Source organism: Nannobrachium achirus (assembly GCF_963921795.1).
Source record: "Nannobrachium achirus genome assembly, chromosome: 9".
NCBI lineage: Eukaryota > Metazoa > Chordata > Actinopteri > Myctophiformes > Myctophidae > Nannobrachium > Nannobrachium achirus.
Genome location: NC_137818.1, coordinates 6618599 through 6643923, shown reverse-complemented (window position 1 = coordinate 6643923; position 25325 = coordinate 6618599). Strand labels below are relative to the sequence as shown.

General features: G+C 41.7%; 2 protein-coding genes across 6 annotated transcripts in view; both read right to left on the bottom strand.

Moving 5' to 3' along the window:
• Nucleotides 1-25325, bottom strand: part of LOC308291238 (uncharacterized protein) — a 222159-nt gene that overhangs the window by 94669 nt on the left and 102165 nt on the right. The window lies entirely within an intron of this gene.
• Nucleotides 3321-25325, bottom strand: part of LOC308291728 (CD5 antigen-like) — a gene marked incomplete at its 3' end in the record, with an annotated part of 38761 nt that continues 16756 nt past the window's right edge. Inside the window, exons 3-6 of the mRNA XM_080733857.1 lie at nt 10169-10192; nt 8316-8618; nt 3929-4091; nt 3321-3327 (exon numbers count right to left, since the gene is read on the bottom strand). Of these exons, the coding sequence (XP_080589983.1) occupies nt 3321-3327; nt 3929-4091; nt 8316-8618; nt 10169-10192 (497 nt within the window). The remainder of the gene's footprint in view (nt 3328-3928; nt 4092-8315; nt 8619-10168; nt 10193-25325) is intronic.

Genomic DNA, 25325 nt, shown 5'->3' with positions numbered 1-25325 from the left:
GACGTATCGTTAATTCTGACCCCCTCCCCCCTGGAGTATTTTAGGGGAGGGTGATGCTATTTATATTTTAATCTCAGGGAGGGTGATGCTATTTTAATTTGAGTCTCGGGGAGGGTCATGCGATTTTGAATTAAAAATAGTCCAGGTTTTTATAGCCCTATATATATTTTACTACAGTGTTCCTTTCAATAATACTATTATTTAATTAAGGAACGCTGTGGTAAAATACAATAGTCAATGATACCCCCCTCTGCTTTCTCTTCAATGGTACAACCGAGCTATGCTATCCTGACGCGCTTCACAGAAGTGCGGAACTTCAGTCTCTCAATCAGTGCTTGAATGAGCACGGAGCGGAGAGACCCTCTCAAAAGTTTGTGCACGACCAGATTTCATGATTATTTAATCGGATCATATGAGCATTTACACTACACAAACGATCCTCAGTCTTGAAGATTATTGGGTTGTGTCCCGCTGTGCGAGAGACCTGCGAGAGACGCATTCACAGTCACACTACAATACATATAGACATCAAAGGGGGCTTGAGCCCCCGCCCTTTTATCCTTCTGTAAAAAGTGCCCTCAGGTTCTCCAGACCATGAATGCAGTTTTTACTATGGTGAAAGAAATGCAAACGCCCTTTTCCGTGCCATAGGCCTACCTGAACGCAGCTCCTGAACTTGAATGCAGCATCTTAGGTTGAATGAATTGCCCTCTTTTAGAAATGTCAGCCCCCTGCCTCTCTAACATTCTCTGCACGTCCCTGGCACTGTGGCACAGCCGCACGCACAAGTAGCAGCAGCAGGCAACGGCCTGCGTCGCAGATACAACACATCTACAGATCCACCGCCCAAAACAATACGCTGAACTGGGAAATAAAACGGCAGTAGACAGTCCAACAGCAGCTGGCCTGGTCTAGCCCGTCAACGTGATGCATTCTGAGCTTGTATATCTGCTATTTTCAGAGCGCAACACCCTAACGCAACTGGGTTGATCAATTTTCCACTAGTCCCTCGCTAACATTTTACACTTTCTTGATGTTCAAAAAGCAATTAAATTGATCATGTTCTTCATTAAGCAGTAGGCCTACAGTATGTGGACCAGTAAGACTCCGTAATCGGGAGATAAGCGACCGTTGGTCGCTTATCTCCACAAATAGGCCAAAAGTTTGTTTTACCAATTATTACACTCTATGTGAACATTTACATCAACAAATCCCAAGTACTGGTTTTTAGGGGTGCTGAGTGTGGCGCAGCAGCGTGTCATGCATTTTCTGCAGGGCCTTGTCACACCTTTGCCCTGCTCATATCTCCGCATCAGTATGACATCACACTGCTGACATCAGTATGACATCACACCGTACACAAATGACCCTTATATAAGACCGGCATTATCTACCGACAGATTAGTAACAAGATGTCAAAATCGTTGAAGGTTGAATCTCCAGATATGGAGATAACCAACACATCCCTCCATATATGGAGATAACCGACGAATCTCACTAAGTCTGACCTCACAAGCCCCATATTTGGACACAAACAACATATAACTCCATATATAGAGACATAGCTGCTGACATCAGTATGACATCACACTGCTGACATCAGTATGACATCACACCGTACACAAATGACCCTTATATAAGACCGGCATTATCTACCGACAGATTAGTAACAAGATGTCAAAATCGTTGAAGGTTGAATCTCCAGATATGGAGATAACCAACACATCCCTCCATATATGGAGATAACCGACGAATCTCACTAAGTCTGACCTCACAAGCCCCATATTTGGACACAAACAACATATAACTCCATATATAGAGACATAGCTGCTGACATCAGTATGACATCACACTGCTGACATCAGTATGACATCACACCGTACACAAATGACCCTTATATAAGACCGGCATTATCTACCGACAGATTAGTAACAAGATGTCAAAATCGTTGAAGGTTGAATCTCCAGATATGGAGATAACCAACACATCCCTCCATATATGGTGTGATGTCATACTGATGTCAGCAGTGTGATGTCATACTGATGCGGAGATATGAGCAGGGCAAAGGTGTGACGTGTGACGTGTGACCGACGGATGGACGGACGGACGGACGGCGACCTGACGGTCGCAATTATCAAAGCTATCATAGCCTAATGAAGTGGGGGGAAATAGACAATAATTATGTTCGGGCGTGTGGTGATTTTCCGATGGCCTTAAAGTCCTTAAAGTCCGAAAGGCTGTGTGTGTGTGTGTGTGTGTGTGTGTGTGTGTGTGTGTGTGTGTGTGTGTGTGTGTGTGTGTGTGTGTGTGTGTGTGTGTGTGTGTGGTGTGTGTGTCGCTCTCTCAAAAAGCAAAAAAAGAGAGAGCGCGCACGCGAGAGATGTTGCATCTGTCCAAAAGCAAAAAGGTCTCATCTCACAGTGTACTGTCTGTCTCTACCTTCTTCATTAAGATGTTAAACTTGATCACTCACACATATAGGTTTGAGTGATTAGGCTACTTTGTTTGATTGTGATGGATAAAGACCTGGATGTTACCTTGTGTGATCCAAGTTGGATCCAGTCAATTTGAAGAAAAGTAAATAATCCAGCATTTAATTTGAGGTGAGGACAATAAGAAAGCACAGGACTACGTATTCATTCACAACTGCAACTGTCATTTTATCGTTCACACCAGCTGACTGGAATGAGAGCTTAATTGAAATGACCTGCAGTGAACTGGAATTATATAATTAATTATTTGTCAATCGCAATTATTTTGTATGATGATTAATCGTCTCGACGGCCCTATAAGTTAAGGTTTTAGGCATAATTTTACTGTGGTAAATGTCATGTTGTTAGGGGAGGGTCATCTTTTTTTTTTAATGCCTGGGGAGGGTCATTGATTTTCTCCCCAATTGAGAGGGAGGGTCATGGCATTTTATATCAGAGCTTATAATTATATTTGCTCCTATAACCCCCTTCAATAAATAACGAGTGCTGCCTTATACCACCCTGTCACACCTGCCTGGGGCTCTGACCAGTGAGATCACTTATAACTAGTGAAAATAGATCCTTTCAGATGAGCTTGTCCATAATAGATAATGGATAAAGTGGTGGAAGTAGCAGTAAGGTAACCTTCACCTAACTGGAGGGGTGGTAGCGCCCCCTGGAGGGGGGTCAGAGGTTGGATCAGGGTCAGTAACATTACTTTGACTGTAAACTACTAATCAAAGCTATAGTGTAGTTTGTGGTTTACCTGAGCAGGTGAGTCCAACAGTCTTGTCAGGTGAGCAGGTGTTTCTAGTTGAGTCTGAGGTTCTACAGTCCAGGAGAACAGACTCACTGCCTTCGCGTGATTCCTAAACCCACCAGGATTGAGTTAAGACCCGCCTCCTCTCGATAATCTTAAGTATGAAAGTGCCCATGAACGTTAGTGCTGCTCGCTCAAGTGCAAAGAACCTACTACCTACTGATCCATTACAATAATACACACAGCATAATAGGCCCAAAGCCATATCCAAACTATAACAATTTAACTGATAATCAGTAAGAGTTTTTATTTTGAGCACAGTATTTTGAGCACAGTGACAAATTAATAGCTTTCTCAGTACGTTTTTCTCTTTAGCAAAGTTACAAAGTCTTCCCTTTATTAAGCACGGTACAATTAAGTCAGTTTCAAGTTTTTTTAGCACAGTTTATTTTGAGCACTGTAGTGAGAAATTAATAGTTGTGCATTGTGCAAATGCAGGCTTTTCTCAAGTACAAGTCTTCATGCCTCTGACTTTATCCACCCTCCATGTGTCAGGCAGGGATTTCAGCCACTCCTGGAAGTCCTCGCGTTTCCGCGAGGCGGGTTTTAACTCAAGCCTGGTGGGTTTAGGAATCACGCACTGCCTTCACACTGGAACTCTTTGGTCCACATGGGAGCCTTCCCTTCTCCATAGAGCGCCCCCTGGAGGACTGAAGGAGCCCCACAGCCAATCTCCCTACAGACCACCTCTGCATCCTGCGGGTCAAAGTCACCTTCACACACTGAGAGCCACGACTGATCAGACTTCACCTCCACTCTGCCTGAACACAAACCAGGACCATTCACCAACCTCACTGACTCTGGAGAGAGAGAGAGAGAGAGAGAGAGAGAGAGAGAGAGAGAGAGAGAGAGAGAGAGAGAGAGAGAGGTGATCAACCAAAAACCCATAGCGCGTCATTTTGTGCAATTTTAGGAGTTCGCCAGTTGAAATGTAATTATTTTGGTTGGTCCCCAGTTCAAATATGATTCTATTGGGGGTCCCCAGTTCCTTATGAGAGCTGTGAACTCATGATGCTGACCAACACCAGAGTTTAAACACTAAACAGTTCGTGAAAACCAACTGAAAACTCAAGAGAGAAAAGATAGAAACACCACAAACTGTTCTCGTAAAATATTATAATATTCAAAGATTTGCAAACATTCATGATTTTCAAAAATAGCAGATTTACAAGTTCATAGAGCGTTACCTCATGCCGCACTATGAGCTTGTAGATCTGCTATTTTTGAATATCCAAAGTGTAAACAAGTTTAAAACATGTTTCTAAAATAACACAGATGCTTAACCCTTTCACTGCCAGGTATTAATGAATTCATTCATCCTCCTCTGCCAGGGTTTTTCATTGTTTTGAACTTATTTGGACGTCCCACAGATCACACCATGTGACCAGCATGTGGAATTGTTGGATTTGATCAAACGCAGTTTATACGCCTCGGTGGTGAATGTGTTAATGTGTTACGGAGCCCTGGAAGGGACCAGCTGCAAAATATATTTTCAAAGCGTAGGAACGCTGTATATAGTGTAGCAATGCTTTATTAACCTGAATAAACAAAATCCTAAAATGATATAATTAAATCATTCAATCACTTAATTAAAACATTTCCTTGATATAATTGAATCATTCAATTGATTAAAACGTTTTCTTGAGATAATAAAAAAATCCTTATTTCAGGAAAGAAATGTTTGATGCTATTTAGTTTTATCTTCATATGGGACTGACTTACAGTACAATGAAATCCTTGCTGCACTTCCAGACATGGACAGTGGTTCTCAACCAGTGGTCCGGAGACCACCCATGGTCCTTGAGGGAGTTCCAGGTGGTCCCCAGCTAAAGAACCAAATGGTAACCAAATGGACCCTTATAAAGATCTTAACTGTAAGGGTAAAATGATATCCATTTGGTTTCTTTTTACGCATACTTCTGTAAGGGTCCATTTGGTTACCAATGCCCCCGGGGACCACTGGTGTGGGGACCACTGGTTGAACTTGAAAAGCACCGGTCTATTCAAAGAAGAATAAAGACCGCGAGTCACCGTGCAATATTCTGCAGAAGAGCGAGTGCATTCAGGGGCGTCACAAGGGGGGGAAAGCAGTGGTGGAAAGTAACTAAGTACATTTACTTAAGTACTGTACTTAAGTACAGTGTTACAGATTAGTATGGTATTATTATAGAGGGAGCGTGTAACAGCACTCTTAAGGGTCGCTTAGTATTACAGAGCTAGTCTTATGACTGACGGCCCAGGTCTTCTTGTGCGTCTAATTAACTAGATTTCTATCTAGTCTCTGCTGACGCCCTTGAATCTCTTACGAATCTCTGATTCTCCGAGATAGGCCTGTTGGGTGCCTTTCTATACTTATATACGCCTCGATCACAATCTTACCAAAAGCTTGCGTCGATGCTCACTGAGTAGATTTACTTAAAATCTATAATCTCAATGATGGGGCACGCTGAAGTAAACTTACCAAAAGCTTACGTTTCAGGGCAATTCACTGAGTGATTATATCACACCAGCGGGTAGACGTATAGTGATGGATATAGAACAGCTGTTGATTACTAAAATCTCACTTTCTTTCTTCTCAAACACTTACCTATCAGAACAAATCAGACTTACAGGAAATCCTGTTTATAAGTGCTGATTATGACGCCATACAATTCATGGTGACGTGTTGATCATTGTCATGAAGCCGTGACCAAATACGGTTTCTTTTCTACATACAGTGTTGTGGTATTTGTACTTTACTTGAGTATTTCCAATTTCCAATACTTTTACTTCTACTCCTCTACATCTTGGATTCAAATATTGTACTTTTACTCCACTACATTTATTAAACTTTAATTACTAGGTACTTTGCAGGTGTAAATTATAATATTATAAAACACACATTAACCCACTTTAGCCCTATTTTATACCTTGGCTATTTGAAAATAGCCGATCTACAAGCTCACAACGCGTCGCATCGCGACGCGTTGTGAGCTTGTATATATGCTATTTTCAGACATTTAGTACTTTTACTTTTGGTACTTTAAGTACATTTTGATGCAAATACTTTCGTACTTTTACTCAAGTACATTTTCAATTCCGGACATTTACTTGTAACGGAGTACATCTACAGTGCAGTATTGATATTTTTAGTTAAGTACAAAATGTGACTACTTTTTCAACCTCTGGGTGAAAGTGGGACTGAGTTACGAGGGCCCAAGGTGGATGGGGCCCTAATTATTTTATACTTTAGCTTTAAAAAAAATAGCAGATATACAAGCTCACAGCGGGACACCGAGTACCGCGCTGCGAGCTTGTAGATCTGCTATTCTTTTGTATTTTTTAAGCGAACATTTGCAACTCAAATTTTGCTTCTGGGGGGTCCATGGAACTAAATATTTTGAAATGGGGGTCCTTGGCCAAATACATATCATTTTGGGGATCCTTCACATGAAAAGGTTTGAGCACCACTGACAAAATAAATCACGATTCTTCAAAAATAGCAGATCTACAAGCTCGCAGCGCGGGCACTTGGTGAGCTTGTAGATCTGCTATTTTTCAATAATTAAGCATTAAATAATGCGTAATAATGGAGGGTTTGAACTCACGGTGGACTGTGGGAGGGGTTCTGTGTACGCTGGGGGAGCAGGGGGAGTTCATTCTCTCTTTTTAATGAAGGATATTTCAGCTCTGTGTTTTGATTGGTCAATGAGGTTGTAAATCATGCAATAAGTAAATAAAGGCATCTTTAAAATCAAAATCTCTCTCTGTCTCTCTGTCTGTCTCTCTCTCTCTCTCTCTCTCTCTCTCTCTCTCTCTCTCTTTCACTGTCTCTCTCCCTCTCTCTCTCTCTCTGTCTCTGTCTCTGTCTCTGTCTCTGTCTCTCTCTCTCTCTCTCTGTCTCTATCTCTCTCTCTCTCTCTCTACATGTAAGTGCAAATATGGACCAGGGCTCCAGACTAACTTTTTCACCAACGTCCCAAAAGACACATTTAATCGTCCCCAAATGAATGTAATCCATCCCAAAAATATATATGTATTAAAAATATGTGTATTTTTATTATATGTATTATTATATTATTATTATTATAATTATTATTAATAATATTACTATTACCCTTAATGCTGGTGAAATTGGCTTGGCAATCCTTTCTATTTTTATACTGTCATATCAGTTATCTATCATTTGTGGCTACTAAAAATCTGATTGCCAGACAGTTTGCTGGTGTGAGTGGGTGTGGATGTCACATACAGTAAAGAACCATGCGTGACTGTTGAACAGGACTAATCTACAAGCCTACAACTCGTCGCATCCTCTGGGCTTTGAGGGCTTTTAGATCATATGGCTCAGTCAGCGCACATTGCACACAACACAGCCGTACAGAATAAGCATGCTTAATGGAATGCTCTCTACATGGCATGCAGTGCAGTCTGCTTCACGGCTCGCGTCGTTGTTTTGGTTCAGAATCAGATGAACTGTAGCGGAGAAGAAGTTATTTATTTGAGACGAGCGGACCTTGTTGTTATTGAGAGTTAATTAAAAGACCATTATTGGAGAAAATAAGCTGCCACAGCTTGTAGATCGGCTCTTTTGGAGCCGCTGTAACCCAGATTGTCTGTTCTCAGCCTCTTACTGCTGTGTAAATGAACCCCTTCAAATAGTGCAGCGTGTTAAGTTCTACCTGAAAGGATGATAACACTCCCTGTGGTAACTTTTTAACCATTCTGTTTACATCATATTTAGTTTCTGTGTGTTTCATGACGTCTGGAGTCCCTTAGTCTGGAGCCCTGCTATGGACAATATTTGAACACACACACACACACACACACACACACACACACACACACACACACACACACACACACACACACACACACACACACACACACACACACACACACACACACACACACACACACACACACACACACACACACACACACACAACAGACAGACAGACAGACAGACAGACAGACAGACAGACAGACAGACAGACAGACAGACAGTATAGATTAGTGTCATTGTTGAAGTCATTGTTTGTTACCTGAACAGATCAGCTCCAGACTGGAGGGGGAACTATCAGAACTCCATACTATACACTCCCTCACTGAATGTTCAGAACCAACACATTTATTATTATATCCCATCCACCATGTAGGTTGTTCTGTAGAACCATCTCTCATCTCTGTAGAACCAGCAGATCCACATCCCAGTTGTCTACACACTACAGATGAATGCTTCTGGTTCCAGAGATAAGGATCCACTGTTCTCCATTCTCTCTGGTGTTTCACCTCCAGTTTACCAGTACAGCGTCTGGCTCCTCCCACCAACCTGACATCATCAGACTCTGTAAACACACAATAGAATAAACAGTTAAATAAAGGTTCAAAGAGTTTTATTGTCATTCCATACAAGTACAGAACCAAACGTGTTCCCCAGGTCCTGGTCATGGCAGACTGAAATAAAATAACATAGATGAATTAAACACTACTGTGTGTGTGTGTGTGTGTGTGTGTGTGTGTGTGTGTGTGTGTGTGTGTGTGTGTGTGTGTGTGTGTGTGTGTGTGTGTGTGTGTGTGTGTGTGTGTTTTGGTGTGAGGAACAAACCGCCACACACACTAGGTAAGTTGGGGTCCTCCCTCTAGCCCAAGGAAAAAACATTCCTTGGGCTAAAAATAGCCCCAGAAAACAATGGTTTAGTGACGAAAAGTGATGAGACATCACCTTTTTTGGGCGTTTTCTGGGGCCAATGAATGTTTTTTGTGCAAAACAAATGCTTGCAATGGATTCAGCATTGTGACAAACCCCTAGTTAGACCCCTCACATCCTACTTAAAGCAGATTCCTTCCTCCTGTATGGGGCTTTTAAGCCGTGACATAATTTTGTAGTCAGACCTCCAAGCAGATTTATTGTCAATATCTGTTCCTCGCTATTTCAACAGATCCGAGACAAAAATAACGACTACGACTAATTCTAACACTTTCCTTTCAACAACAAAGAGAAGAAAAATTTGTAAATAGTAAAAATAGTAAAAAGATTCATGGGCACTGGGGGCAAAAATTCTCCTCTGCCTACAAAATGATGTCAGACTTAACAGCCCCATAGAAAGTCGATGGGAGCCCAACTTGATTTGGCCGCTGTGGGTATTTGCCATGAGCAGATCAGTGATTTTTTTTATCTGGCTAGTAGACCTAATTTCCTGTCAGAATCAGTTGAAAAAGGAAATAATACAATTTTGTCCAACCTCTGCCTTATATTTATCGGACTAATATAATCCTATATAATACAATGGTGGTGAATCTGGGCCCCTAGGTGGGGCTGTTGCATTACATTTTGGGCATCCTATGAGTTAATTAGTACGTTGATTATTGAATAATATAAATAATATAGACTGCAGTGACTCGCTGCCTGCTGTACACTCATCCTGCAAGTTTCTATTGCAAAATAGCCAATCTGCAAGCTCACAACGCGTCGCAGATGCAAGGCATTGTGAGCTTGTAGATCAGCCACTTTTGGCACGGAACACGCCGTGACGACGTAGTATAACCCAGGATTTACTTGGTAATGTGTGTTGGACAGACGAGGCTTGCACAGTGCACTGCAGTGCACATGCACAACCATCACAAAATAAACGTCCAATTCAAGGGCCAGTAGTGGGGAACATGGAGACAACAAGCAGCGAGCTTCCTTCAGCACAACAACGGGTTCCGACGGGCCCCGCAGGTTTTCAGTCAGGTATCCCAGCTCTAGTGTGCAGGTGTCACTCTCGCTGCAACACTTTGTGAGCTTGTAGATCTGCTATTTTCAGCGCCCAGCTAAGTATAAATCAGGCATTTCAACTCCATCACGGCCGGCCAAAATACATTTTAGGAAAAAATTGTTTTGATGTTTGTTTACCTGTTGTGTGGAGAGCCTGGAGATCTGCAGAGAAAAAATATCACATCAATGAGTCTGAGTGAAAGCAGATATCAATACCACAATGTACAAATACTCATATAAAATGATCACATCAATGAGTCTGAGTGAAAGCACATATCAATACCACAATGTACAAATACTCATATAAAATGATCACATCAATGAGTCTGAGTGAAAGCACATATCAATACCACAATGTACAAATACTCATATAAAATGATCACATCAATGAGTCTGAGTGAAAGCACATATCAATACCACAATGTACAAATACTCATATAAAATGATCACATCAATGAGTCTGAGTGAAAGCACATATCAATACCACAATGTACAAATACTCATATAAAATGATCACATCAATGAGTCTGAGTGAAAGCACATATCAATACCACAATGTATAAATACTCATAAAATGATCACATCAATGAGTTTGAGTGAAAGCACGTATCAATACCACAATGTACAAATACTCATATAAAATGATCACATCAATGAGTCTGAGTGAAAGCACATATCAATACCACAATGTACAAATACTCATATAAAATGATCACATCAATGAGTCTGAGTGAAAGCACATATCAATACCACAATGTATAAATACTCATATAAAATGATCACATCAATGAGTCTGAGTGAAAGCACATATCAATACCACAATGTACAAATACTCATATAAAATGATCACATCAATGAGTCTGAGTGAAAGCACATATCAATACCACAATGTATAAATACTCATATAAAATGATCACATCAATGAGTCTGAGTGAAAGCACATATCAATACCACAATGTACAAATACTCATATAAAATGATCACATCAATGAGTCTGAGTGAAAGCACATATCAATACCACAATGTACAAATACTCATATAAAATGATCACATCAATGAGTCTGAGTGAAAGCACATATCAATACCACAATGTACAAATACTCATATAAAATGATCACATCAATGAGTCTGAGTGAAAGCACATATCAATACCACAATGTACAAATACTCTTATAAAATGATCACATCAATGAGTCTGAGTGAAAGCACATATCAATACCACAATGTACAAATACTCATATAAAACGATCACATCAACGAGTCTGAGTGAAAGCACATATCAATACCACAATGTACAAATACTCTTATAAAATGATCACATCAACGAGTCTGAGTGAAAGCACATATCAATACCACAATGTACAAATACTCATATAAAATGATCACATCAACGAGTCTGAGTGAAAGCACATATCAATAACACAATGTACAAATACTCATATAAAATGATCACATCAATGAGTCTGAGTGAAAGCACATATCAATACCACAATGTACAAATACTCATATAAAATGATCACATCAATGAGTCTGAGTGAAAGTACATATCAGTACCACAATGTACAAATACTCATATAAAATGATCACATCAATGAGTTTGAGTGAAAGCACATATCAATACCACAATGTACAAATACTCATATAAAATGATCACATCAATGAGTCTGAGTGAAAGCACATATCAATACCACAATCTACAAATACTCTTATAAAATGATCACATCAATGGGTCTGAGTGAAAGCACATATCAATACCACAATGTATAAATACTCATATAAAATGATCACATCAATGAGTCTGAGTGAAAGCACATATCAATAACACAATGTACAAATACTCATATAAAATGATCACATCAATGAGTCTGAGTGAAAGCACATATCAATATCACAATGTACAAATACTCTTATAAAATGATCACATCAATGAGTCTGAGCGAAAGCACATATCAATACCACAATGTACAAATACTCATATAAAATGATCACATCAATGAGTCTGAGTGAAAGCAGATATCAATACCACAATGTACAAATACTCATATAAAATGATCACATCAATGAGTCTGAGCGAAAGCACATATCAATACCACAATGTACAAATACTCATATAAAATGATCACATCAATGAGTCTGAGCGAAAGCACATATCAATACCACAATGTACAAATACTCATATAAAATGATCACATCAATGAGTCTGAGTGAAAGCACATATCAATACCACAATGTACAAATACTCTTATAAAATGATCACATCAATGAGTCTGAGTGAAAGCACATATCAACCACAATGTACAAATACTCATATAAAATGATCACATCAATGAGTCTGAGTGAAAGTACATATCAATACCACAATGTACAAATACTCATATAAAATGATCACATCAATGAGTCTGAGTGAAACCATGGTGGAAGAAGTACTTGACTAAAAGTATCAATACCACAATGTACAAATAGCCTACTGATATCAAAAGTTAAAATACTCATAACGCGGAATGCAGGATGTCCAATTTCAAAGGTTTTCAAAATGTAAAGAAATATAGAGTAAAATAAAAAAAAAATAAAAAAAACACATCTACAAGCTCAGAGCGTCTTGCGATGCGACACGTTGTGAGCTTGTAGATCGGCTATTTTCAAATAGACAAAGTTTAAATAGGGTTGAAGTGGTTAAAGGTATATTCAGTGATTGTATTGCATTCAAATAAAAATATAATTGGTACATTTTCCATTCATTCTCCTCACTAGAATGTGTGCTGACCATATAAGGACTTCCACCATGGCCTGTGTTACGATCATAGCTAGATTTGGTTTTCAGAGGTGGCCAGCCAGTCCTCGACCAATCAGGGTAGAGTATGGCCGTAGTTATGTTATGATGTTTAGCTATGATAGTCAAAATAAAAGTTTTGAGAACCACATGAGTCGCTCTGAATTAAGAACGTCTGCTAAATGCCTAGATTGTAAACTACTGAACTCATAAAATGCCACAGTCTGGTAGTAAATCAGTATCATACATATACTGAAGCTGGAGACGTAGGCCTACCGATATTCAGTGATTGGGTCTAATGATCAAAACGAGAACATTATAATGGTGTAAAAAATCATTTCCACGCTGTAAGGGCAGTAAGGGACAAGATGACCCCCGGCCACTTTCATTATCACTGAATACACCTTTAATATCTGTTTTGTAAAAAAATAATTCAAGTCAACAAAAGAAAAAAAAAGTCTAGAAAACAAACTAGAAAGTTTTCAAATAATTGCATCACTATGAGCCGGTAGATCTGCTAATTTCAATATTATCTTAATATAGAGCTATTTAACACTGTTACTGAACAAACACTCTATAGCAATGATTACCGTCACAATATAGAGCTATTTAACACTGTTACTGAACAAACACTCTAGCAATTGAATGATATTGATTGATATTCCTATGCATTTGTTATATTGTTGTCTGCACCAGCCGAAGGCATGGGGCAGAGTATGTTTTCCCCTTCGTCCATCCGTGTGTCCGTGCGTCCGTGCGTCCGTCCGTGCGTCCGTCCGTGTGTCCTCGCAGTTTGTGTGCACCTAATCTCAGTCGCCGTTGGCCCGGTCGCTGCCAAAGTGAGCACACACATTCCCTGGATGCCAATCTAGAACCTCTGCCCTAAATTTTTCAAATGGGCCTTTTCTAGCGCCACCTAGTGGCCGATGTTCGCAAAACACATTTCTGTGCACTACTCTTACAGATTTTATCCAAAAATCCTACAAATCGGTAGGCAGTATCTCGACAGTCATGTGATCGACACGGATCTGTCCGATTTTGCATATTCCATCCTGATTGGCTAAGATTGGCTTCCAAAATTTGTAGGATTGAGCCGTTTTGAACAAAATGCCTCAAATCCCAAACGCAAAGTGCAATTATCATGAAATCGTACACACACGTTCCCACTAGGTCGAGGAAGAAATGCCACTTCAAATTTTTGAAATCAGCCTCATGGTGGCGCTATAAGAGGCCGATTTGTGGTTTTACCTATAACTCCACCGATCAGTTTCAAACTTTTTAAGCACACTCCCTAGAGGCCAAGGAAAAGCCCTTTCCCTGCATTTTTCACATCAGCCTTTTATAGCGCCACCTTTGGGCCGACTTATGGAAAACATATTTTTGGATATTACTCCTTCAGATTTTCTCCAAAAATAACACAAATCAGTACTCAGTATCTCTATAGTCATGTGATCAAGTCTGATCAATTTCTGATCAAAAGTCTGATCAATTTCATATTCCATCCTGATTAATAATAATAATAATAATAATAATAATACATTTTATTTATAAGGCGCCTTTCAAGGCACTCAAGGTCGCCGTACAACAGTATAAAACAACAGATAATATTTAAAAAAAAAACAGTAATACAATATAAAAACAGCAGAAAAAACAAATCACTAATCACAATAAAACAAACAATTAGCAGCAGAGCGACAAGAGGTCAGGCAAATGCCTGCCTAAAAAAGTACGTTTTGAGGTGTGTTTTAAAAGTGGGGAGTGATTCACAGTTTCTGATGTCGGGGGGTAGGGAGTTCCAGAGGTGAGGGGCAGAGCGGCTGAAAGCTCGTAACCCCATGGTGGAGACACAGGCTGAGGGTTTGTCAGGGGGGGTCAGTTGGATGGCAGAGGCAGATCTGAGAGACCGGGAGGGAGTGTGAATGTCAATGAGGTCAGATAGGTATGGAGGAGCTAGGTTATGGATGGCCTTGAAGGTATGGAGGAGAATTTTATAGTTGATGCGTTGTTTGATGGGAAGCCAATGGGGTGATGTGATTGATGGCGGGGGTTCTGGTGATGATACGGGCAGCTGCATTCTGGACCAGTTGTAGTTTCCGGAGAAGGTTTTGGGGGAGACCGTAGAGGAGGGAGTTACAATAATCCAGGCGGGAAGTGACGAGGGAGTGAACGAGGATTGCAGCACTGTTGGGGGTGAGTGAGGGGCGGAGACGGTTTATATTTCTGAGGTGAAAGTAGGCAGACCGGATGGTGTTATTGATATGGGAGTGGAATGATAGGGTATTGTCGAGGACGACACCCAGACTCTTAACCTGAGGGGATGGGGAAACCGAGGAATTGTCAATAGTGAGGGAGAAACTGGGCTGTTTGGTGAGTGTGGACTTGGAACCAATGAGGACTACTTCAGTTTTATCGCTGTTAAGTTTGAGGAAGTTAGCGGTGAACCAGGCTTTGATTTCCTGTAAACAGGCACTGAGGGAGGAGGGTGGGAAATTGGAAGAGGGTTTGGAGGAGACATAGAGCTGGGTGTCGTCCGCGTAGCAGTGGAAATGGATGTTGTATTTGCGAAATATCAGTCCGAGTGGGAGGAGGTAGATGATGAAAAGGATGGGGCCGAGGACAGAGCCCTGGGGAACACCGGAGGAGATGGGGGATGGATGGGATGTGAATGATTTTAACTGAATGAACTGAGTACGGCCAGAGAGATATGAATGGAACCAGTCTAGGGGTGTATCTGAGAGTCCAATGGAAGCTAGTCGGTTAAGGAGGGTGGAATGTGAGATGGTGTCAAATGCGGCACTCAGATCGAGGAGGATGAGGATGGATACAAGACCAGAATTTGCTGCTACCAGGAGGTCATTTGTAATTTTAATAAGAGCTGTTTCTGTGCTGTGGTGGGGGCGGAAACCGGACTGGAACTGTTCATAGAGGTTATTGTTGGAGAGGTGGGCCTGGAGTTGTGATGCTACTGCTTTTTCCAGAATTTTTGAGAGAAATGGCAGGTTGGAGATGGGACGAAGATTATTGAAAATGTTGGGATCTAGACCAGGTTTTTTCAGTGATGGGGTAACAGCTGCGGTTTTGAGTGATGATGGGACGGAGCCAGAGGTAAGGGAAGAATGGATGATGGCAGTTATCAGGGGCAGCAGAGAGGGGAGGGAGGCTAAAACGAGGGAGGTTGGCATTGGGTCAAGTTGGCAGGTGGATGGCTTGGATTTACGGATGAGTTTTGATAATTCTGTGGCAGAGGGGAGTTCGAAACAGGAGAAGGGTACAGAGATGGGAGGGCAGGGAATGAAAGGAGGTGGGGAGCTGGATGTGTGGGGGGTCAGTTGCTGGTGAATAGTGTCTATTTTTGTGTTGAAGAATTACATCAGGGTGTTACAGTGGTCAGTGGAGTAGAAGTGTGGGGGGAGTGAATCAGGGGGGCGGAGTGAGTTGTTGACCACTGAGAACAGGGCCCTGGTGTTCCCTGCACCAGCGGTGATTTTGTCTGCAAAATATTGTGATTTGGCTGAGGAGATGGCGTTTTTATATTGTAGAATGTGGGCATGATGGATCTGCTTGTGAATAGTGAGTCCAGTTTTATTGGAAAGCCGCTCCAGCTGGCGTCCTTTGGCTTTCAATTGGCGTAAGTGAGGGGAGAACCACGGAGCTGAGTGGTGAAATGAAACAGTCCGGGTTTTGAGGGGGGCGAGTGAATTTAACAGAATTTGGAGGCCGTCAGTATATGTGGAAACAAGCTGATCCGGGTTGCATGGGTGGGTGATGATGGAGAGACTGTCAATACCTGTTGTGAGTTCTGCTAAATTAATGTTTCTGGTATTGCGGAAGGACATGGTACGTGGCTGTTTGGATTTGGACAAGGTGAGATTTACATTAAATGAAATAAGTTTGTGGTCGGAGATGGAGAGTTTGATACCAGAACAGTTGAGAGGAGTTACACCAGAGCAACAGACTATGTCCAGAGTATGGCATTTATCGTGTGTGGGAAAATCAATATATTGTTTAAGACCAAAGCTGTCCAGGCAGGAGTTGAAGTCATTAGTGAGAGCATGCTTAGTATTGTCCATGTGAATATTTATGTCGCCGACCAGAATTATATTAGGTGAGAGTGAACAGATGTGGGTGAGTAGTGTAGTAAATTCATCTGTGAAGTCCTTATTTGGTTTGGGTGGGCGGTAAATGTTGACCAGAACAGTTGGTGTGGGTCCGTTGAGTTGTAGGGCCATGGACTCAAATGAGAGGGACACAGGGAGTGTAACAGTTGAGACCTTCCAAGTCTCGCGGTGTAGTATGGCGAGACCACCTCCCCCTCTGCCGTTGCTACGAGGAAGTGAGGTGTAAACAAACCCAGGAGGAACAGCCTCGTTCAGCTGAGAGAAATCATTAATATGTTGCCATGTCTCAGTCAGACAGAGAAAATCATACATGTGATCACGGATTTGGTCCTGGACTAATTGGCCCTTGTCTGTCAGGGAACGGACATTAAATAATCCAAACTTAGGGCGGCTTGCACCAAGAGGGATTAAATAAATCTTAGTTTAGGGTTAATCAAGGGTTTGTTGATCTAGGTTTTATTTTAAATCGAGGTGCGTTGCACCACTTAAATTTAAGCATTGCTTAACAAATCTGTGATTAAACCCTTAACCTGTGATTAAAACCATAAACTGCGATTATTTCATGGTTTAAATGTCCTCCATCTTGGATTTGCGATGTAAACACACTGGAATAAACTATTCTCTTACGCCTAACATCATAACGTTACTTTTTTATTTACTTCGGGGAGAATGTGGGCAGGCCTATCACCTTCTATGTTAAGAAGAGCGCCTGCAGCCAAAAAATATTTAATTTTATAACGCTCCGTCATACGACGGTGGCGCTCGGCTCGCTACAGCGCGGTGCGGCGATGCGCGGCTATCCTCCTGTGAGGGAAGCAAAGAAATACACCACAGTTTGATAGTTTCGTCAATTATGAAGCGATTTCGAAAATTAAAACGTCTCCATATTGGTTGGGAAGTCCTCTTCCACTGACTGTAGGCCTATTATGTCCCCGTAAATATATAAATGTTCGCTATTTTAAAATAGCCGATGTACAAGGATGTATTGAAGACAACAATATGATGAGATTTTTGTTTTCAGCTGTGAAACGCTGTCTGCAGCAAGCCTGCAGGGCTTATGCTGTGAGGCTTCCCTCGCAGCCAGGAGGGGGACCCCCATTCATGTCTTGTCAATGGCATGTTTGCATTTAAACCACCTCTACAGCAGGTTTAAAATTGATCCCTTACTGATGTTTAAATCAAAGTTTAAAGTAGTGGTGCAACAGGATTAACAGAAATCCAGGTTTACAGCGAAAATTCAAACCAAGATTAAAAGGATGGTTTAAAACTAAACCTGATTAATGAAAACTAGATTTAAGGTTTGGTGCAAGCTGATTAAAAGATAAACCTTGATTTAAACCAGTTTAAGGCTTAAACCGTGTTGGTGCAAGCCGCCCTTAATGTCTGAAAGCTGGTTGGAGAAGCCAGTGGTGAGTAGGGGGCATAGGGGAATTGAAATTAAGTGTGATAATATTACAGAGCGCTTGATGGATGGATTATTTAACCTAGGAACAGTCCTAACTTGGATTGAAAGCATTGGTGATGGGATTTGGGGATGCAGTTCCACTCCCGGCCAGCAGGGGGCGATGGGGCGTTTAGATGGGGAGGAGTGAGCTGAATGACCAGAGGTGACCGAGGAAGTGGGGGCAGAGCGTCAACATTGAGCAGCATGGACAGCGTAGTGAATGTTGTTAGCGAGGGCTTGTGATCCTGTATGGTTAGGGTGAAGGCCATCGTTTTTAAAGAAATGGAATCGATTCCAAAAGAGATCGAAATTGTCGATGTAACGGAGATTATGGACATTGCATGCCAATTTCAACCAGCTGTGGAGCTGGAGGATTCTAGTGAAACGGCCACCTCCGCCGCGGGGAAGTGGGGGGATGGGGCCAGAGATGACGGCTGGGATCTTATATTGTTTAATTTGTTTGAAGAGGGCCTCGAAGTCTGTTTTGGTCGTTTCGGACTCCTGCCGCGATGGCTAATTGGCTAATATTAGCTTCCAAAGTTTGCAGGATTGCTCAGTTTTTGACCAAAATGCCTCAAATCATCAATGCAGCTTGCAATTACCGTGAAATTAGCCACACATATTCCCACTATGTCAAGGAACAAATGCTACCCTTTTCACATTGGCCTGTTATAGCGCCACCAGCAGGTAGACTTTAGCAAAATACATCTTTGGAACACAATGCTTCAAATCATGCATGCAGCGTCCGATTGCCATGAAAGGTCTAAGGTGAAGAACATATGCCACCCTTTTTACATTGGCCTATTATATAGTAGCACCACCAGGATGCACGGCCTGGTGGAGACCTGTACTCGGAAGAGCACTGCTTCTAGTTATAATGATGTATTACCTGTTTATTGTAAGTCGCTTCGGATTAAAAGCGTCTGCTAAATGCCTAAACTGTAAACTGTACAATGATTACTATCACAATATGTGTCCCAATCTCACTGAGAGCCAGTCATTGCAATTTTTTTCATTTTCATTTTTTCATTTCATTTGAAAGCTGGTGATCATAGCTACAAAATGATATATTGGTTGTGGAGATTGACCCAACAGTTTTGAAGATATGGCTTATAGAATGATGCCATGCTAAAATACTACTTCTGAGATATTTACCTTTTAAATATAATTCTAACCTGCAATGACGTGACTCCGCCACATGGGGAAGTAGAGAGGCACAATTCAATTCAAAAAGCTTTATTGGCATGAGAACACAAACGTTTACATACACTCTAACTTAGAGAACTTGGCTATTTCTACTTTACTGATGTAAATCCAATTTCCAATACTTTTACTTCTACTCCACTACATCTCGGTTCCAAATATTGTACTTTTACTCCACTACAATTTTTGAAAACTTTAGTTACTAATTACTTTGCAGATATAAATTATAATATTATAAAACATGCACGGACCACTTTAGCCCTATTTTATACCTTGGTAATTTGAAAATAGCAGAGCATGTGAGCATGTAGATCGGCTATTTTTTCCACCACTGGTTACTGTGTGTGAATTATTTCGTAACCAATCTTATCTTATCTTTGTAGCCAAATGCGGTAATATCGGAACTCCATTACTTAGCGATGCAAACCACAGTATTTATCCCGTTCATTCACACGTGTGTTCCAAATGAACAATTATTAACCACGTAATGTTGTTATACATCTAACATCTAACAATAGATAACTGTAGCTATGCTAATTGCTAATAGCTAACGAAGTGCTTCATGTTACATGAGTGTTTGTGTAACTTCAGTCAGAAGGATAATCTGACCTGATAATAAAACACAATCTACAGGCTTAACCGCCTCGCGTTGTGAGCTTGTAGAAGAGAGCAACAATAGAGTTGGGTCACGTTTTATTTGTTTATACGATGCCTGCGTTAGCCTGCAGCTAGCGCTAGCTAACGCTAGCTAGCGTTAGCCGTTAGCCATTCATAGCCAGTCAACCAGAATAGTCTACTCTAAAGTCAACTTTCCGATGGCGAGTGAACGATTGCATTCCATCCATGTTTTCTTGGCTGTCAATTTATTGTCCAAAAAAACAAACGCCCTGAACGTTAAAACTAGATAGTTTACGACGACACTGATCTATTCAATGCTAAGCTAACTCAGTGACAAAGGAAGCTTCCGCACCGGAGCTTCACGGAAGACAAACGCATACGTCACAGACGTCTCCAGGCAGGAACGGATCATTTTCACCAGCGTAGAAGAAGAAACAGCGGAAGAACGGCAGAAGAATAATAAATAAAATAATACACTAAATCATACATTACGTGGTTAATAATTGTTCATTTGGAACACACGTGGCATTAAATTAATGGGATAAATACTGTGGGTTGCATCGCTAAGTAATGGAGTCCCGATATTACCGCATTTGGCTACAAACGGCTAACAAAGGCATATTTTGTTAGCATTAGTTAGCATTTTAGCTAATATCAACTGGGAGGACTAACAGAATTATGTACCGATCTCTCACATTAATTAAAAAAAGTCTTGTTTACATGCAGAGTTAAGCTCTGGCGTTTAAGTGAAATGTAGCCTGAAATTTATGAAATGCTTTAGTGGCTTTATCACATTTTAGTGAGAAAAAAAAAAAAAGGTATTTTCAGTCCCTGTCTAAAGCTGTACTTGCCGAGATGACTGGCTGTCAATGAGATCGGGACACAACTATCACAATATAGAGTTATTTAACACTGTTACTGAACAAACACTCTATAGCAACGATTACTGTCACAATATAGAGTTATTTAACACTGTTACTGAACAAACACTCTATAGCAATGATTACTGTCACAATATAGAGTTAATTAACACTGTTACTGAACAAACACTCTATAGCAACGATTACTGTCACAATATAGAGCTATTTAACACTAATTACATTTTAATAAATCAGGTGTCACATGCTATTGTGGTGATGTCATCATCAGAGAGTCACATGGTCTCAGTTGCTTCCGGTGAGTAGGTTGGTGCCTTGCATGGTTTCCTCCGCCACCGATGTATGAATGTGTGTGTGAATGGGTGAATGTAATGCACAATCTATGTAAAGTGCCGTGGATAAAAGCACTATATAAATGCACCATTTACCATTTATGGTCTCATGGCAATGACATCACAGAGTCACATGGTCTCATGGTGATGACATCACAGAGTCACATGGTCTCATGGTGATGACATCACAGAGTCACAAGGTCTCATGGTGATGACATCACAGAGTCACATGGTCTCATGGTGATGACATCACAGAGTCACATGGTCTCATGGTGATGTCATCACAGATAGGGTTGCCACCTTACAGAAACTGAAATAAGGACACCTTAAATGCGTTTTTTAAAGTCCCGAACCCCTGAAATACATAGAATAGTTATAACAAAACAACAATATTCTATAGGCTATGTATGTTTTGCAGTTTGAAATCGGCAATTGTTTCCAAAATATGAACATTTTAATTGTATGAATATCTTACCTGACCTGGCGGACCTGTGCTTTTTATTTTATTTTTATAGGCTATATATGTTTGCCAGGTCATTCAAGATTTGTGTTGTTAAAATGTTTCAAAAGTAAAATGTTCAAATTCAAAGACATTTTGAAAATGGCAGATCTACAAGCTCACAACGTGTCACATTGCAACAGGTTGTGAGCTATTTTGTCCTACTTCTGAATGACAGCTGAATGTCCTTCCCGGAGGTTTATCTCATCTCATGTCAACTTATTGTATCTTATCTTGACCTGGTAGAGGGGTTGCTGGTGGCTGCTGGTTCCTCCCACCAACCTGACAAAGGCGCACACAGAGAGCTTGGTGCGCTTATGTGCTTGTTGTGTTTTTAAACGTCTCCTATTGAATTTACACATCTCTTCTGTGAACTATTAGAGTGTTGTTATTAAATAACAAAACACTCGAGCTTGTAGAGCTTGTAGAGTGGCCCGCAACGCAGCGTAAATGACAGGCAACAACGTGAGGCGATTCACAGCAAGGGGAAAAGCAGGCTGTTCTTCCTGAGAAGACTGAGATTGTTTGGCGTGTGCAATAGGATGCTAAAGATGTTCTACCATTCTGTCATGGCAAGTGTCCTCTTTTTTGGAATAACCTGCTGGGGTGGCAACAACAGAGCGGGCGACACCTTTAACCTAAACAGACTGGTGAGAAAAGCAGGCTATGTTGTTGGGGCCTCTTTGCAGGGGGTGGAGGAAGTAGCCATAGTGCGAACGGCTAGGAAGCTGGACTCCATCTTGAACAACTCCTCCCACCCCCTCCATCTTGAGATCTTCAGTTACTGGAGTAAGAGAGGAAATGACCGTTTCGTCGACAGAGATGCAAGAGACTAGGAAAGTATTTTGTACCGGCTGCTCTCAAGCTGTACAACGAGACACACAACGGTCGATTGACAAGGACTACCTTCCTAACGTAGGACGACGGTAGCCTTTTTTGTTGTTTTTCTCTTTTTACTGGAACTATATCTGCACTGACTCTGACCTCTAAGGACCTTCCAGGGAGGGTGCTCTTGTGCGTCTTGCGGCATCACCCTTTCTTTTTTTTTCTTTTGCTAGTTGTTTTTATCACTCTGACCTTGGACACTGCACTATTAGGTTGTGTTAGTAGCTTTTTTTTGTATTTCTGCTTGTGTTTGACATGATGTAGAGATACTTGTTGCACTAACTAGCATTGACTGTTATGGTCCAACACATGGTCACTTTGGGCACTGTATTATATTGATAGTTGTGCTTAGGACACTTTATGTATGGTCACTTTGATCTGGGCACTGTATTATATTGATAGTTGTGCTTTAGGACACTTTATGTATATATATTATTCGTTGCCTTTCTTGTTGTACCTTGCTCTTACTGTACTTACTGTACTCTGTTCTTGTTTTTTCTTTTTATCTTTTTCATACTTCTCTGTAACTTGTAAATAACCTTATACTGCTGTGCTGCCTCTGGGCAACTGATTTTCACCCTTGGAATAATAAAGGTATCTATCTATCTATCTATTTAGGCAGCAGCCGGGCTACGAGTGGACTCCATGGACACTAAGGGACCGTGACCAACCATGACGCAGCCACCATACAGAGTGGACTCCATGGACACTAAGGGACCGTGACCAACCATGACGCAGCCACCATACAGAGTGGACTCCATGGACACTAAGGGACCGTGACCAACCATGACACAGCCACCGTACAGAGTGGACTCCATGGACACTAAGGGACCGTGACCAACCATGACACAGCCACCGTACAGAGTGGACTCCATGGACACTGAGGGGCCGTGGTTCGGTTCTGTCCAGCTGGACGGAGACTGAACAAAGTACAAAGGACTATTGGAAGCAGCCTGTTTTAGAGCGCGGAGTTTCCGAGCGGTGCCGTGTGTGTTTTTCCTTTTTTTTTTTTTTTTAAATCTAAGTAGTGAGTCGGGCCGTAGGCAGGTTAACATACACGGTTAACGGTGCCTGTATCGACCGGTGCGGGTTTTTTCTGTACACGATCCGTGGATGCAACTAACAGTCTGGAGATTCGGGATACGGCCTTCGCCGGGACTATTTTTAAGCGCGGATCTGGGACTACTTTTTACGAGCGGACCTGCGGATGTTGCCGTGGGTTTCTTTTTCTTTTCAACGTCGTGTAACTGGGCTGTTGCTTGGTTAACAGTGCTCAACGGTTCACCGAGCCCCTGAGTCGTTGGATGCGGTGGATTATGGACATGATCAGTATCGCGGGAGACAGGGAAGAACGGAGCGAGGCGCGGAGGAAGGATTTGGCCGTCGTCATGCCGCACGGAGCGCTGGCGCGAGGAGAAAGCGAGCCCAGTGTAGAAATATTATCTCTTCTTCCTCTTCTTCCTCCTCTACCCCCCCTTCCCCCCCCCCCCCCCCTCCCCCTACTACTCGGCGCAACGTTCCTTCTATTGTTCAATGCAGACGAACTGGTTATTCTCATGCCAGAGTGATTACAGAAATGCCAACATTATCTGTCTAACAGAATCATGGCTGAACAGTTCATGTCCAGATAACTCCATCTCGGTGGATGGCTTTAGTATGATAAGAGCAGACGAGAGATAATGAAAAATAATGGCAAATTGAAAAGAGCAGGCGGTATTTTGGTTTACGTTAATAAGGGCTGGTGCAGAGAAGAACATGCCACAGTGAAAAAGGTGATATGTAACCCTGACATCGAACTACTGGGGGTCGTTTTGAGACCATTTTATCTCCCGCAGGAATTCTCCTGCATTGTCCTGTTGACCGTATACTGTCCACCTAGTGACAGCGCAGCTGTAGCTGGGGACATTATTTCTTCAACTGTGGCTAGCTTTCAAACGCACTACCCTAGCTCCCTTATTCTGCTGAACGGGGACTTTAACCAGGTGAACGTCGCATATGCTCTCTCTGATTTCTCCCAGTATGTCACTTGTAAGACCAGAGGTGAGAATACTCTTGACCTTCTGTATGCTAATGTTAGGAACGCATACAACTGTGTCTCCCTCCCCCCAGTGTGTGGGTCTGACCATTCTATGGTGAAACTGGAGCCCGCCTATCTCCCTGTTGCGAAGAGAGTGCTTCCAATCACCAGAGAAGTTCAGTGTTGGACGGGGGAGGTGGAGTAGAGACTCAGATTTGATTTTGAGATGACAGACTGGAAATAATTTTTCAGTGAACATGGTGATGATATAGATAGCCTGTGTCAGGTCATCACTGACTATATCTGCTTCTGCGAGAAGGTGTGCGTTCCTACTAAGAAGGTTCGTTGCTACTCTAACAACAAGCCGTGGATGACAAAAGCAATCATTCACCTCCTTAAGAGGAAAAGGGATCTGTTCCAGGCAGGAGACTGGGAGGGCGTGAGGGAGGTGGTGGAGGAGCTTAAATCAATTCCAAGACCTGTCATCTGCAGAAGTTCTCAGATGATACCGTGGTGGTCAGCAAGATCTCG